Source organism: Dama dama, chromosome 18 (assembly GCF_033118175.1).
Source record: "Dama dama isolate Ldn47 chromosome 18, ASM3311817v1, whole genome shotgun sequence".
Taxonomy (NCBI): domain Eukaryota; kingdom Metazoa; phylum Chordata; class Mammalia; order Artiodactyla; family Cervidae; genus Dama; species Dama dama.
In genome coordinates this window covers 12,544,219-12,561,042 of record NC_083698.1, presented here as the reverse complement: position 1 = coordinate 12,561,042, position 16,824 = coordinate 12,544,219, and the positions used below count along the sequence as shown (strand labels likewise).

The window sequence follows — 16,824 nt, the reverse complement described above, 5'->3', positions numbered from 1 at the left end:
ATATAAAGGATGGTTCCCCAACTATTATTATCATATAAACTCCTGGTCAGAAGGAACTGTAATAATCATCAAGTGCAGCTATTCCTCTGCCTCTCCCAAGACGTGGTCCAAACTCTGCTGAAACACCTTTCTTAGCCAATTTTAGCACTAATTCTTGGGCGATCCTGCCTTCTACCAATGGGAATAAAGAAAATTCAAGGAGATATCTTTAGTGAAGTGCCTTCTGACATCATATTCATCAAGTCCAAAATAATACTTAGGGATTGTTCTTGTATTACTCACTTTCCCCACCCCCTGCCCCAGTCTTGTCTTTCTCAGACTAATCATCACCAGTTCCTTCAACTGGTTTGAGTATCTGCTGTTCAATACCTTCCCCATCCTGGTCACTCTCTTCTGTTTTGCTATATTTTGTGTGAGTTCTCCTGCCAGTGAAGTTCTGAGAACGAAACACAACTGTCTACCTATACTCTGGCTCACAGGATATAGAAATACGGAGCACTGAACTGTCACTTCTCATGTGATAAAATAAATATGCCTGTACAAATGTCTACTAAGATTTACACTTGCTATTTTGGAAATTGCATCACCTCGTTTACCCATGCTGGATAGAGAGTCAACCAAGTCCCTATATGTTTTTCATACCATGTTCCTACATAAACCTTCGAATGAATCGGCCTCAGTGGGTCTGGATAGTGGAAAGCACAGCAGAGATGTGAAGTGAAATATTCTTCTGATCAGGTCTCTGAATATCGAGAGGACTGATTGGTTGTGGACAATGCTTTCTCCCAAGTCTTTGGTGTATGAAACTCAAGAGTGAGTCATGTGGCATTCTGAGCTCTACATGCAAATAAATGAAAGAATGGGTGAGACAGAGTCTCACTTGAAAATGGCAGACCATAACACTGAGAATGGTGATTGCAGCCATGAAATTAAAAGACGCTTACTCCTTGAAAGGAAAGTTATGACCAACCTAGACAGCATATTAAAAAGCAGAGACATTACTTTGCCAACAAAGGTTCATCTAGTCAAGGTTGTGGTTTTTCCAGTGGTCATGTATGGATGTGAGAGTTGGATGGTGAAGAAAGCTGAGTGCCGAAGAATTGATGCTTTTGAACTGTGGTGTTGGAGAAGACTCTTGAGAGTCCCTTGGACTGCAGGGAGATCCAACCAGTCCATCCTAAAGGAAATCAGTCCTGGGTGTTCATTGGAAGGACTGATGCTGAAGCTGAAACTCCAATACTTTGGCCACCTGATGTGAAGAGCTGACTCATTGGAAAAGACCCTGATGCTTAGAGGGATTGGGGGCAGGAAGAGAAGGGGATGACAGAGGATGAGATGGCTGTATGGCATCACCGAATCGATGGACATGGGTTTGAGTAAACTCCTGGAGCTGGTGATGGACAGGAAGGCCTGGCATGCTGTGATTCATGGGGTCGCAAAGAGTCGGACACAACTGAGTGAGTGACTGAACTGAACTGAACTGAATACTGAGAATGAGAAAGCAACAGCCAGGCACGGTTACAAGCCCCCAGTCTGCCTGGTGTTTTTCAGCAAAAGTCCAGCGGGGGTTTCTTTTAACCACAGAGCATCAACACAAATCACCAGAACCTTGATGGGTCAGGACCCCTAAGGGTGGGTGTAGTAGGAAAAGAAGGCATCCAGAAGGTGGTATAGAGCAAATGCTCCAAGAAGGAATGCGTGTGGGAGCCCCTCCCTGGCTTTAATCAGTACTATTGGCCTGTGCTTTCAAGAGTAATAAAGCTCAGCTTAAAAGAAAAGAGAGAGATGCAAAAAAAAACTAGAACAGAAGCAGGCACATGGGCATGCCTACTTATACACACATACACACACACTCTACTTAATGGAAAGAAAAAAGCAACAGTGCAGCTCATTTTTCTAGTATAGAGGCCAGATTGTTTTTATTTATTTTAGAAATAAACTTGCTGTGTGGCAGAAGGCTTTTGCTTTAATTAGGATTTCCTGTTGTCCCAAATGCATATGTGTGGTGGGTGTGAAAGGAAATTAGTTAGTAATCTGTGGTGGGCCTCTTTTTCCTTAACCACTTTTGATCCTGGTACCAATCTGCCAGGCATTAGTGGAGGTTGAAAGACAGTCACAAAATTATCTGAGCCCTTTGAGCTGCGGATTCAACAGAACACAGCAAGAGAGAAAACAGTTGTTCTTTTCTAACAGAAGTAAACTGTTTGATAACAGAGATAATGTCACTGTTTGATAATAGTATTTTTGTTGTGATGATCACATCGTAAGTTGCTTGAAAAAGACAGATGAATACTTTGGAAGAGCCCTGCATTTGGATTCTCCCCAAAAGCTTCGCACTGAATGTTCTAATAGTTGAATTTATGACTTCTTGAAATTTCAGAAGGCATGCTCACAAACACACCAGATAGGCACGCAGTGCCAAGAAGTGGCTTCATGCATCTTGAGCAAACACCTGCATCAAGCCTGTCTCCTCCTGCATCACAATTTTCTGTTATTAGTTTGAACAAGTGGGGTAGGCAAGAGCAATTTTCTAAGATTCCCAAGAACTAGTTTCACCTGCATGTGTCTTAGGTCCAAGTCAATCAGAATTAAGGCTGACTCGGTATTTGTCATTTCCCATCGTCGATCTTGCAAGAGAGGGGGAATTTTCCTCTTCATGGTCTAAGCTAACGCAACTAGCAGTCCTTTTTCAAAGCTAGATGGTTTTTCAGGCCAGCAGATGAAACAAATGAGGCAACCACATTAAGGAAATTGAAACAATAGTAGAGCTGTATCCTTGGGCATAATTCGGGCATTTCGGAGAAAGGACATCAGTTCCCCTGAATGTCAGGGTAGAAGAGATTGATGGAGACATGCCTGTCTTCTCATTCCTCCCAACAATCGCTAAACACACCTGTCATTCTCTTAAAGGAAATGACAGAGTAGTTGTCTTACGAACACTATACTGAACCTCTTCTGCTAAATTATGGGTAATGGCTTTGAGATGTTGACTTTTAACCCTATGGATTATATTGTCACTGTAGACTTCACTGTTGAGACTTACACCATGCATTCCAGAATTTAAAGCCATAGCACTCCCTCAATCACAAATGGAAACAGCCTGTTGGCCAGAGTCCCACATGCCATTGCTGAAGAGAAAATGCTTACTCGTCATGGCCAGTTTGAAAATATGGAGAGAGGAGCATGGAAACATATACACTACCACGTGAAACACAGATAGTGGGAATCTGCTATATGACTCGGGGAGCTCGGACCAGGGCTCTGTGCCAACCTAGAGGGGTGGGATGGGGTGGGAGGTGGGAGGGAGGTCCCAGATGTATACCTGTGGTTGATTCATGCTGATGTGTGGCAGAAACCAACACAATATTGTAAAACAATTATCCTTCAATTGAAAGTAAATAACTTTTAAAAAAAATGAAAATATGGGTTTCCACCTTATAACATACATATGCAGAGTTTCTTTGGAAAAACAATTTCACAGAGGCCTCTTCCAATGTTTATTTCTCTGCCCTCTTTTAGTTTTAAGCTACCCTCCCTGGTTGCTTTGAGGACCCCCAAAGAGATCCTTTCTGTGTGTTAAAAAAGTGAGAGTTAGTCACTCAGTCGTGGCCGACTCTTTGTGACCCCATGGGATTCTCCAGGCAAGAGTACTGGAGTGGGTTGCCATCTCCTTCTCCACTATGTGTTCACACTTGTAGATTACTAAGAGATGCTTCTAAACCCAGGGCTTCCTCCATCTACTTTCCACTCGGCTTTCCTTTAGTCGGGATGTGATCAGTATAAATCAGATACTTCCAGGTTGGAGTCACTTACGACAGAAGTACCTCTGTCAGTTACGCCCTCCTTCAGGGCTTGGATGGCTGGCTGGGATGTGATGAGAACTGGACGTACCGTATGTGCAGCCGCAGACAAGGGCGTCCGCTGGACAGGCGTCCTCCGGTGACTGCGATTATCCCACAGGACGATCTGGCCCGAGTAAGTCCCCCCAACCACCAAGTTGGGGTGGAAACGAGCAAAGCAGACAGACATCACGGAGGACTGTGGAGGGAAAGTGGAGAAAGATACGCTGTTAAATGGTTGGGGGAGTCTTTTGATTGTGAAGAGGAAACCGCAAGTCACATTAACTCAGCACCTCCTGGAAATCACAAAGCAACTGTTCAGCGCAGAGTTAGCAGAACAGCATGTAACAGACACAGACTTTCCCTGGAGAGCTTGACCGATGTTTACTGCTTGAAGCTTGAAATCTGAAGTCCTGGCCATGTCATCAAATAGGCATCAGACCCATCTTATGTACACCACTGCCCTGTGGTCTGTAAAGCTTGGTTTGTGGAAATTTCCCATTTATCAATACAATGACATCAGAATGAATATTAATTCTCCACTGAAGTCTTCACAAAGCAGTTCTTTACTTTGGGGGCATGTCCTCAGCACTGTACCGCATTGGCAAGCCTTTGAGGACTTTGAGACGGGGTTCTTTTTTTTTCTTTTTGGCTTAATGTAGACTTCTAGGAAGTGAACTGACCTCAGACTGATCCAACTGGTTCCTCCCCAAAATTCCCTCCACTCCCATGGGTATTCTCCTGACCTTCATCCTGCCCACTTCAGACAATTCTTAATGTTATTCTTTGCCTATTTTAACAAACAGCCAAAAATGGGTTTTCATCTAACTCTGCCATGGCCTGTCATAGCATCACGAATGTGGTTTCTAAAGTGCCACAGAAGACTACTGGGCACCACATTTTATAGGAAATTACTTCGCTGAGACAGAGCCATGGTACATTTGAAAATCAGACAACTTGGCTGTGCCACATTTGCCGAGAAGTCCATAAGGATTCCTGTTTTGCTTTACACGGTTGCATTTACACACACAAGGGCTTGTTTTTAATAAATGCATTTCATCCTTTCAACTAAATTCAACAGATGATCATGTGTAAGGAAGGCACTGTACCAGCATGATGGGAATACAAAGGCAGTCGCTGCCCTTAACAAACCTGTGCCCTAGGAAAGGGAACTAAAAAGCATGTGTGTATGAACATACTGCTGCCGGTGACTCCATGTTAGTCCATGCCTTTAAAAAAAAGTAAAAAAAAAAAAAAAAGGTGATTCTCTGCACTATGTGGTCATGTGGGCAGGTACGTGCCTTGGCAAGTGGAGAGGAAGGTGGATTTTTGTCCTCACCTGTCCCTTGGGTTTGAGATGCTTATGCAGGTCATTACTTGCATACACAAGCTGCAGTCCTGAAGGCAATATGGGCCGTGAATAGATCATACGAACGTGTGTGTGTGTGTGTGTATGTTTGATGGGAGTGGTGAGGAAGGCTTGCTTTAGCTAGGAGTTGGGGAAAAAAGAGGGGAGTGGAAAGGGTGGGAGAGTTAGAAAGACCTAATGAAAGGGAATGTATCACTTTTGATGTAAGTGTGGAATGTTCAGCAAGTAGAGAGGAAAAGCAACAGCAATCCCCGAGAGATGGGGTAATGGCAAAGACTAGAGGCACCAAGGCTGGTGAATAGCACAGTCTGGTTTGGCTGAGAAGGAGCCTGTGTGGAAGATGTGGGGAGTGGGAAATGTGGCCGAGGGCTCACACAAGAGAACCTTGAATGGCAGGTACTGTTTGGATTGTTTTCTGTGGGCAACAGTGAGAAGTCATAGCTTTCTGCACACACACACAAAAAAGGAGAGAGACAGCGAGGATCAATGGTTGTACCAGATAAGCCAGTAAAGTGAAGAAATGACTGAAAAAGAAATGACGACCTTTTTCTGACTGGGAAGCTGACTGTTAAAAACATATCAGATCTGCTATCAGCCCAAGGCTTAAAAAAAGTCTCAGATTCTCTGAAGTAGAAGAATGTAGACTATTTTTCAATGTCACGTTTTCCTAGTTTGAATGATTTTCAGTTCCAATTTCTTGAACACGGGTCGATGGAGAACATGCTTGTGCTCCAATCTGGTTTTCATAAAGTTCAAGAATAACTCTCAATAATGGTACGGAATTAAAGAAAAAGAAAATAATGCTGGTCAGCTTCTTGTTTTACACATCCCACCAAAATGATTCTTAGTTTTCAACTGATGAAATTCTTCTGTTGCTTGAGCTATGTTGGAGACATTTTGTTTAAAACTTCAGAAAGACTTAAAATTATCCAGGTGGTATCAACAATTGAATTTACTAAAGCTCCAATCAATACAGATAAAGGAATGTCATTAAATTTGAAAACTCCAGAATTAAACCACTTGATTGCTTCCATGTTTCACTTAAATCCAAGCAAATACTGCTCCAAACCTTGCAGTCCGTTGAGAGACTAAACTAGAGAAAAATAAACAGTAAGGGTATTTTCACAAAACAGAAATACATAGTTGGTGATCAACCAGAATGTAACCCCACAAGGTGAGAACTCTAAGTCCTACTTTTCCATTCATTAGTGTCCACACTTCATTCATTCATTCAACACACAGTGCTCACTAAGTACTAATTAAACCACATTTCAAGAAAACTGTAAATGTCACAAAAACCACCCATCTCCAATTCAGAATACTCTTTACATTTGATAAAAAGGCAAATTATTATGAAACAGAAACAGACTCATAGACACAGAAAACAAACTTATGGTTATCAGAGGGGTAATGGGTGGGGGAAGACATAAATAAGGAGTTTGGGATTAGCAAATACAAATTACTACATATAAAATAAACAACAAAGTCCTACTCTATGGCACAGGGAACTATATTCAATATCCTGTAATAAATCATAATGGAAAAGAATATGAAAGGAATAAATATACATGCAGGCTTCCCAGGTGGCTCAGTGGTAAAGAATCTGCCTTCAGGGAACAAAAGAGACGCGGGTTCAATCCTTGGGTCAGGAAGATCCCCTGGGGTAGGAAATGGCAACCCACTCCAGTTTTCTTCCCTGGAGAATCCCATGGACAGAAGAGCCCGGTGGGCTACAGTCCATGGGGTCACAAAGAGTCAGACACGACTGATAATGCACACATATATTCACGTATAACTGAATCACAACATTGTGAATCCATTATACTTCAGTTTTTAAAATAAGTCAAATTAATGTAAAAAAAAAAAAGGAATAACAATACTTTGGAACATCAGAGTTCTGCCGTTAGAGTCTACTTTGTTTTGCTGCAAACCAATCTTTACAAGATGGGCTCAATAAAGGACAGAAATGGTATGGACCTAACAGAAGCAGAAGATATTAAGAAGAGGTGGCAAGAATACACAGAAGAACTGTACAAGAAATATCTACACGACCCAGATAGTCATGATGGTGTGATCACTCACCCTCACCTAGAGCCAGACATCCTGGAATGTGAAGTGGGCTTTGGAAAGCATCACTATGAACAAAGCTAGTGGAGGTGATGGAATTCCAGTTAAGCTACTTCAAATCCTAAAAGATGATGCTGTGAAAGTGCTGCACTCAGTAGACCAGCAAATTTGGACAACTCAGCAGTGGCCACAGGACTGGAAAAGATCAATTTTCATTCCAGTCCCAAAGAAAGGCAATGCCAAAGAATGCTCAAACCACCGCACAATTGCACTCATCTCACACACTAGTAAAGTAATGCTCAAAATTCTCCAAGCCAGGCTTCAGCAATATGTGAACCATGAACTTCCACGTGTTCAAGCTGGTTTTAGACAAGGCAGAGGAACCACAGATCAAATTGCCAACATCCGCTGGATCATCAAAAAAGCAAGAGAGTTCCAGAAAAACATCTATTGCTGCTTTATTGACTATGCCAAAGCCTTTGACTGTGTGGATCACAATAAACTGTGGAAAATTCTGAAAGAGATGGGAATACCAGACCTCCTGACCTGCCTCTTGAGAAACCTGTATGCAGCTCAGGAAGCAACAGTTAGAACTGGACATGGAACAACAGACTGGTTCCAAATAGAAAAAGGAGTACATCAAGGTTGTATATTGTCACCCTGCTTATTTAACTTATATGCAGAGTACATCATGAGATTGACCAGAGAAGTATCAATAACCTCAAATGTGCAGATGACACCACCCTTATGAAAGAAAGTGAAGAAGAACTAAAGAGCCTCTTGATGAAAGTGAAAGAGGAGAGTCAAAAAGTTGGCTTAAAGCTCAACATTCAGAAAACTAAGATCATGGCATCTGGTCCCACCACTTCATGGCAAATAGATGGGGAAACAGTGGAAACAGTGGCTGACTTTATTTTTGGGGGCTCCAAAATCAGATGGTGACTGCAGCCATGAAATTAAAAGACGCTTACCCCTTGTAAGGAAAGTTATAACCAACCTATACAGCATATTTAAAAGCAGAGACATTACTTTGCCAACAAAGGTCTGTCTAGTCAAGGCTATGGTTTTTCCAGTAGTCAGGTATGGATGTGAGTTGGACTATAAAGAAAGCTAAGCACTGAAAATTTGATGCTTTTGAACTGTGGTGTTGGAGAAGACTCTTGAGAGTCCCGTGAACTGCGAGGAGATCCAACCAGTCCATCCTAAAGATCAGTCCTGGGTGTTCATTGGAAGGACTGATGCTGAAGCTGAAACTCCAATACTTTGGCCACCAGATGCAAAGAGCTGACTCATTTGAAAAGACCCTGGTACTGGGAGGGATTGGGGGCAGGAGGAGAAGGGGATGACAGAAGATAAGATGGTTGGATGGCTCGACTCAATGGACACGAGTTTGGATAGACTCTGGGAGTTGGTGATGGATAGGGAGGCCTGGCGTGCTGTGGTTCATGGGGTGGCAAAGAGTCAGACACGACTGAGCAACTGAATGGAACTGAATCTTTACAATACCTCCATGAGGAAAAATGAGTAGACCTACTTTTCATTTTTTATTTGGAAGATTAGAAATGATGGCGTAGTTATGTGATTCAATTTCACTTAATTTTTAAGCTTAGTATGTTAATTATGAAAAATATTCTATGCATTATAGACTATGTTGTTGTTGCTTAGTTGCTCAATTGTGTCCAACTCTTTTGCGACCCCTTGGACAATAGTCCGCCAGGATCCTCTCTGTCTGTTGGATTTCCCAGGCAAGAATACTGGAGTATACTGTCATTTCCTTCCCCAAGGATCTTCCTAAATTTATTGACTGTCAGCATAAAAAGCAAAGGATGACCCAGGGATTGAACCCACATCTCCTGTGTTGGCAGGCGGGTTCTTTACTACTGAGCCACCAGGAAGGCCCATTACAGATTATGTATAAATGCTAAAAGGAGATCTCCAGGGTGTGCCACGTTTGACATTCATATGGAAACTCTAAGGCAGTATGATCACAATTATCTGGATGTAGAGTTTAGAATTCAGTCATTTCTTGAGATGTTTCAAAGTAGCCTGATGTTTGACATAATGGCAGAAAACATTTGGTTGATTGACTGAATTTTTAATTTTTCATCCAAATGTTTAGGTTCCTTTAGGAACAGAGGAAAACAGTCCCCCAGTTACAGCCCTGATAGAGACAGCTCCTCTTCTAATTTGGAAAGTCTGCATTAAACCCTAAACAGTGTCTTAGAAAAATGCCTGCAACCTTGTGTTGTTCATACAGCTAGTTGCCAACTGTCAGGCAATTTATTGACTGTCAGCATAAAGAGCAAAGGATGATATCATCCTGTCAGTGACATCTACTGGGTAAAGAGTTAAAAAGCATTCCAGAAAAAGTGATTGACACTACTAAAACACGTGACTTTTTGTTGTTCTCATTTTTAACAGTACATTTCCTGAAGACATAGTCTATGAAAAACATTAATAACATAATGCTATTTTAAAAATTTCATCACTTTCCTAGGCATTTAAAATGTGTATTCATTCACTTATTCAGTGTCATAATAAACCACTATATGATTAATACAATTTCGACAAACATTGGAAACAAGAAGCTTCCCTAACCTTGGTATTCTTGGCTCTATAAGAATACATGTCTATATAGATATTTTTGTAGTCTTTAACTTTTACTTATTTCATTTTATTCTTTAAAATATTAGAGCCTTGGAATTATTTTAAGAAATAACACACAGCCTTTAAACATTCAAATCAAGTAGTTTACATAAGTGGAAAAATAATGATAAAGATGATGCCAATTTGGGGACAATTGCTAACCATCTAACAAAAGTTTTCCCAACACTGCTGTTGAATTCTTTTTTTTTTACAAGGCTAGTAATTTCACTGGTGTGGACAATTTGATGGTCAAATTAAAAGCTTATATTAGCTCCTAGGTGGTAAAGTTAGTGCTAGTGGTAAAGCTAGTGGCAAAGAATCTGCTTACCAATGCAGGAGAAATTAAAAGTCACGGGTTCAATCCCTGGGTCAGCAAGATCCCTGGAGGAGGGCATGGCAACCCATTCCAGTACTCTTGCCTGGAGAATCCCCATGGGCAGAGGAGCCTGGCAGGCTACAGTCCATGGGGTCACAAAGAATCGGACACGACCAAAGCAACTTAGCATGCATACATGCACATCTTAAAAGCTTCATGTAAAACTGGTGAGCCTGACTGACTATATTCCAATACAAGTAACATAGAGACATCATTACACGAGGAACCACTATTTCCAATAGGTTGAGCATCTCATTTTGACTATTTACATGCCATAGTTCCCCCAAACCAAGACAAACAAGATTTTAAGACTATGTTCTGAGGGTCAGGCTATCACAATGGACCATTTCTGGTGTCCTCCACAGACGTGGTTGCCCAGAGGCTCCTGAGGAACCTGTTTATTTTCTAATCTTGCACAGGCTGCCTGGTGCAAAGGCAGCCCTCTTTGTATTCACATGGCCACTTGCACATGAGCTGACCCACTCCAGCAGGGTTCCACACCCTCGTCTTCTGTTTCGAGACAAAGCAGCCTATTTTACCCCATTTGCCAAGGGAACCCCCCAGAGAGGAGTGTGGTAGGGTCTCCACTCACCACATCCCCCTCCTCTCACTGCATACCAAGTGCATTCAATTCCAGTCGGCCCCAGCCCCTGAGTGGCTGTGGGGGCTGTTTCCTATTTCATAGAGTTAATCCAGGCCAGCTTAAGGATGGTACTTTCCCTTAACCGCAGACCCAGATGCCCAGGGCAAACAGCCTTTGGTCACCACTGGTTGGGTGGTGGGCCCCACGGCTTCACATGTGATCTGGTGGCCTGGGTCTTTTCATGTGTAGCGCTCTGCCCACTCCCCAGCTACTGTGCCCGGGCAGGAGGGACAGGGGCCCTGTATTGAAAAGCATCTCTTATTTCAAGTACCATCTCTTCTGGGGAGAAGCTGGTCCCAGAGAGGGAATGGCCATATTGTTGCCATATGCTGTTTAATGGCGGCTGACATTTTACGCGCCTAAAAGCAAATGCTTAGCTGTCAGAGGTTTGTGAGGCAGACAGATCAGATGTTCCTGGCTACTCATGAGCTAGTATATATTTCTGAAAGTACCTAAGAAACCCTCAAAGATATTTCTCTTGTTAATGGAAACAAATGTAATCGGAGATCATTGCTGTCAAAAACACCTCTTCTAGGCAATCATGCAGCACTGGGCATCTGACAATGGAGAAGGTGTGAAGGTGGAAAAACCAAGACATGAGTCATGAGTTGGGCATTTAACTTTGAGATGAAGGGAAAGGGTCTTTCTTCCTTCAGAGCTCTCTTTTCCTATGCCTAAGTTGCTATCCTATAGTGCACACGTCATTCTTCTCAACTCTAAAAGGAACGACCTACTGAAAGTGATCACCCCATTAGTAATGGGCTGTCTGGGAGCAAAAGTTGAATTAGCTTGCTTGCTACTTCCTGACTCTGTTTGTATTTTTTTAAGAAAGAAAAGCAGCTGGTTCTAAAATCTGATTTCTGGGAGATTAGAAATCACTCATTCCAATCAATCCTAATGGAAATCAAACCTCAATATTCATTGGAAGGACTGATGCTTAAGCTCCATTACTTTGGCTACCTGGTGTGAAGAGCTGATTCACTAGAAAAGACCCTGATGCTGGAAAAGATTGAGGGCAGGAGGAGAAGTGGGCGACAGAGGATGAGATGGTTGGATGGCACCACTGACTCAATGGACGTAAGTTTGAGCAAACTCTAGGAGACAGTGAAGAATAAGGAAGGCTGGCGTGCTGCGGTCCATGGGGTCGCAAGGAGTTGGACACAACTGAATGACTGAACAAAAACAATATTGCAATGACTTTTCTTCGAATCCCTTGGAATTTTCGTGCCTCTCAGTATTGTGTGTGCCTACACCTAGGCTGTGTGCTGAGTACACAAAAGTGAGTGTGCAAACCACAGTGAGATGCCACTTCACACCCACTAGGATAGCTATAATTTCTAAATGTTTACATGTAAATTATACCTCAGTAAATCTAGGGGGAAAAAACAAACAAAAAAAGGAAAATGGTAACTCTTGGTGAGGCTATGTAGAAACTGCAACACTCAGACAATGCTGGTAGGAATGTAAAATGAGGGAAATAGTTTGGAAAACAGTTTGGCAGTTCCTGAAACCAATAAACATAGAGTTAACATCTGACCCAGCAATTCCACTCCTAGGTTTATACCCAAGATAACTGAAAACACGTAAGTACTCGAATTGTATACAAATGTTCATCGCAGCATTATCAATAATAGCCAAAAAGTGAAACAACCCAAATGTCCACCAATTGAGGAATATATAAACAACATGTGGTTGTTTAAACAACAATATGATATCATTCAATAAAAATGAAGGAAGTATTGATACATGGTATAACATGGATGAACCTTTAAAAGGCACTAAGTGAAAGAAGTCACCAAAGGTCATATTGTATGATTCTTTTATATGAAATGTCCAGAATAGGCAAATCCATAGAGGCAGAAGGTAGCTTAGTGTCTGTTTTGAAATGGGGATGAGGGGAGAATGGGGAATGACTACTAACGGGTCTGGGTGTATTTTGGGCAGGGAGTGATAAAAATATTCTGGAGTTAGACAGTAGTGATGCTTACGCAACTCTGAATATACAACATTGAATTTTATACTGTACAATGGTGAATTTTATGTTGCATGAATTACATCTCACTTTTAAATAATTTTTAATTTAAAAATTTAATTAGAAATTTAAAAAAATCACTTATATGTGGAATCTAAAATATGGTACAAATGAACCCATCTACCAAACAGAAACAATGTCACAGAGAACAGACTGGGGGGGAGATGAACTGGGAGTCTGGAGTTGGTAAACCATTACATTTAGAATGGATAAACAACAAGGTCCTACTGTATAGCACAAGGAACTATACTCAATATCCTGGTACAAACCACAACAGAAAAGAATACTTTAAAAAGAATGTATATATGTATAAAACTGAGTCACTCTGCTATACAGCTGAGGTTGGAAGAACACTGTAAATTGACTATATTTTAATCTAAAAGGAAAATAAAAATTAAAATTAAGAAATAAAATTGAATCCATAATTAAAACCCTTCCAACAACAACGAAAAAGGTGGTGTGCTGACATGGTTCCAATCTCATGAACTTTAACAACCTTATTTCTTATTTTTAGGACAACTGTCTGGACTATTTTGACCACTCTTTCCTCAAATAATCATTCTCTTTTCTTCCCTGTGAAGAGCTTCTTCAGTTTCTACTCCCAGAGAGGTCCTGGAGGTGGAAAGGGAGGGTTGACACACTCAGGGTCTCCAGAGCTGAATTCCTGCCCTGGTATCTATTAGTCATGTACATCCTCTAAGCAGTAATTTTTTTTTGCACAGCGGAAAATTATTTAGTTTTAAAAAATCGTGGTGAAATATACATACCATAGAATTATTAACCATTTTAAAGTATATCATTCAGGGACATTAGATACATTCACATTGCCATGTAGCCATCACCATCATCCATCGCCAGAATATTTTCATCTTCCCAAACTCAAACTCCCTGTCTATTACACCTGAATTTCCCATTCCCACCCTTCTCTCAGTCCTTTGCAATCAGGATTCTACTTTCTATGAATCTATTCTAGGAATCTCATATAAATGGAATCATATAGGTATTTGTCTTTTTGTGATTAGTTTATTTCACTTAGCATATGCCCTAAAGGTGTTATTACACCCACATAACATTACAGGTATTAGTGCATCCACACTGTGGCATATATCAAAATTGCTTTCCTTTTTAAGTCTGAATAATGTTCCATTATATGCAAATTGCACACTTTGTTTTTCCATTCATCTGTCAATAGATACTTGGGTAGCTTCCACTTTTTTGGCTATTGTGAAAAATGGTAGCTTCCACTTTTTTGGCTATTGTGAAAAATGGTACTATAAATATGGGTGTACAAATATCTTTTCAAGACACTGCTTTCAGTTCCTTTGGGTACATACATGTAAGTGGAATTGCTGGAGCATGTGTGTGTGTTCAGTCACTAAGTCATGTCCAACTCTTTGTGACCCCATGGTCTACAGCACACCAGCCTTCCCTGTCCTTCAGCATCTCCCCGGGTTTGCTCAAATTCATGTCCATTGAGTCAGGGATGCTATCTAACCATCTTATTCTCTAGCGCCCTCTTCTCATGCCTTCAATCCTTCCCAGCATCAGGATCTATTCCAGTGGGTTGCTGGATTTAATCCTCTAAGTCATATATACCTGTAGCCATTTGTTGACACGAAAGCAGATGATTAAGCCCCAAGACTGGACTCACGCCACGTTATTACTCATGCACTCTACATTGCAAGCCCTGCCGATTTAGGAGAATTCAGGCTCTAAATCAAACTTAGCAGTCCCTTCAGTGCAAGAATTTCTGAACACAATCTAGGGCAATGGGATGATTTTCACACTGCTTCCAGCAAGTTTGCTGAAATAGGATTTTTTTTTTTAAATGTCACTGTATTTCACACTTTGAATTGAGCCAGGACTTACTTGTCATGTGACTTCACATCTGACTATTGTTATTCATCATTTGCAGGTGCACGGACCCCTCAAGCTGTTTTCTAAGTTGGTGTTACTCCAAACTTGCCTGTACCTTAGCATCACCTGAGGACCTTTTTAAAATTCCCCAGTGCTCAAGTCACATACGATACCAAGTCATTCAGAATTTCTGGGGGTAAGACCCAGGCATCAAGATTTTTTAAAATTTCACAGGAAATCCCTATGTGCAGTAAAGTGAACAGTACTGTTTTAAATCAACGGTTCTTGAACTTATCTGAACATAAGTATTTAGAGAGTTAATTAAAAGCACAGGTTTCAGGGTCCCAGGCTGGATCTACTGGATCAGAAACTGAAGAGGCTGGGAGGTCTGTTCTTTCCATCACTGAGAAATTTGGAAAACCTGAAAGCAATGAATTAGTCGAGTAGGGCCAAAAGTCACTGTGGGATGAAATCTCCTGCTGCACTGATGTAGGCCATGCCTGGAATGTTTCCAGTCATGGGGTCATACACCTATTTGCATAACCTGACCAACTGAGACACATATGATACAATAAAAGTTCCTCTGTCAAAGTGTCATTGCTCAATTTCCTTCCATTTGACTTGCTAGTGTTTTCATATCTCCTTGCTTCCCCTTCCCTTCTAAGGAGGCTCTTAGAAAGTGATCAGTGAGAGGGATAGTGAAGGTTTAGGTACCAGGTTCCTTTCAGCATCATGCTCCAAGCTGACACTGAACACCCAAGGGTTTTCTTGTTTATTATTGGGGGGGGGGGGCAGCTAATGAACACTATTAGGCTTCCCTGGTGCTCAGCAGTAAAGAATATGCCTGCTAATGCAGGAGACATAAGAGATGTGGGTTTGATCTCTGGATCTGGAAGATCCCCAGAGAAGGAAATGGCAGCCACTCCAGTATTACTGCCTGGGAAATCCTATGGAAGAGGAGCCTGGTGGGCTACAGTCCATGGGGTCACAGAGAGTCGGGCACAACTTAGCGACTAAACAATATCAACAATGAACGTTATCACTGCCACGTTGGATTACATGATTCATGATTATTTACTTGAAGGGGTATTCCAAATTTTTTGAGCATCTACTAAGTGCCAAACATGCCGTATATATCTCTATATCAGTCTTATTAGATGGGCAATTTTGCCATTTTTTTTTCTCCAAATTAGAAAACGCTGACTCAGGCAAGTCAAGTCTTGGCTTAAGATCAAATGTAAGTTGCATTTGCAACTGGGTAAGTTGCACAGCCCAGATTTGAACTATGGTTTGGCTGATTTAGAAGTCAACATACTGTGAAACCTTGCATTAGTTGAATGCAGGTGCATTTTCTCTTTGGGATGCACAATCTTCCGCCTTCTGACTTCACGCTTCTGACTTCATGTGTTCTCATGATCAGAGAACACCTCACGCATCCTAACAGGGCAGAGAGGGCTTTGCGGCTCCCTCACTGCTACAGTGGCTCTGGTGTGGAGCCTCCAACTCCTTTCCAGTTGGACTTCTAGTTCCACTGTAGGAATCGACCAGCTGACTCAACAACTCCTAGGCTACCAGTTTTGACAGGTGACAACAGAACTAATTAGCACCAATGGTGGTGATCTCTACCATGAGCTGGTTCCTTCCTGCTGAGAGTTGACCGAGACCAATTAATCATTTCATGGGAGTCAGTTAGCATCTGGAAACCAACTGGGTCACTAATGACAGGTTCTGCACTCACCGTCATGGCTTTGGGAAGAAATGCTTTGCTTTCTCCTTGCCACCATGCAGGTGGCGCCAGTGCTAAAGACTTCATTTGCCAGTGCAGAAGACACAAGAGAGGTGGGTTCCATCCCTGGCTGGGGAAGATCCCCTGGAGAAAGGAGTGGCTACCCACTCCAGTATTCTTGCCTGAGGAATCCCACGGACAGAGGAGCCTGGCGGGCTACAGTCCATGGGGTGGCAAAGAGTTGGACACGACTGAGCGACTGACCGCAC

General features: G+C 41.8%; 1 protein-coding gene across 1 annotated transcript in view; it reads right to left on the bottom strand.

The window, feature by feature from the left end:
* The window catches only part of DYNC1I1 (dynein cytoplasmic 1 intermediate chain 1), a 370,725-nt gene that overhangs the window by 81,410 nt on the left and 272,491 nt on the right, over nucleotides 1-16,824 (bottom strand). Inside the window, exon 11 of the mRNA XM_061166296.1 lies at nucleotides 3,892-4,038. Coding sequence (XP_061022279.1) covers nucleotides 3,892-4,038 — 147 coding nt within the window. The remainder of the gene's footprint in view (nucleotides 1-3,891; nucleotides 4,039-16,824) is intronic.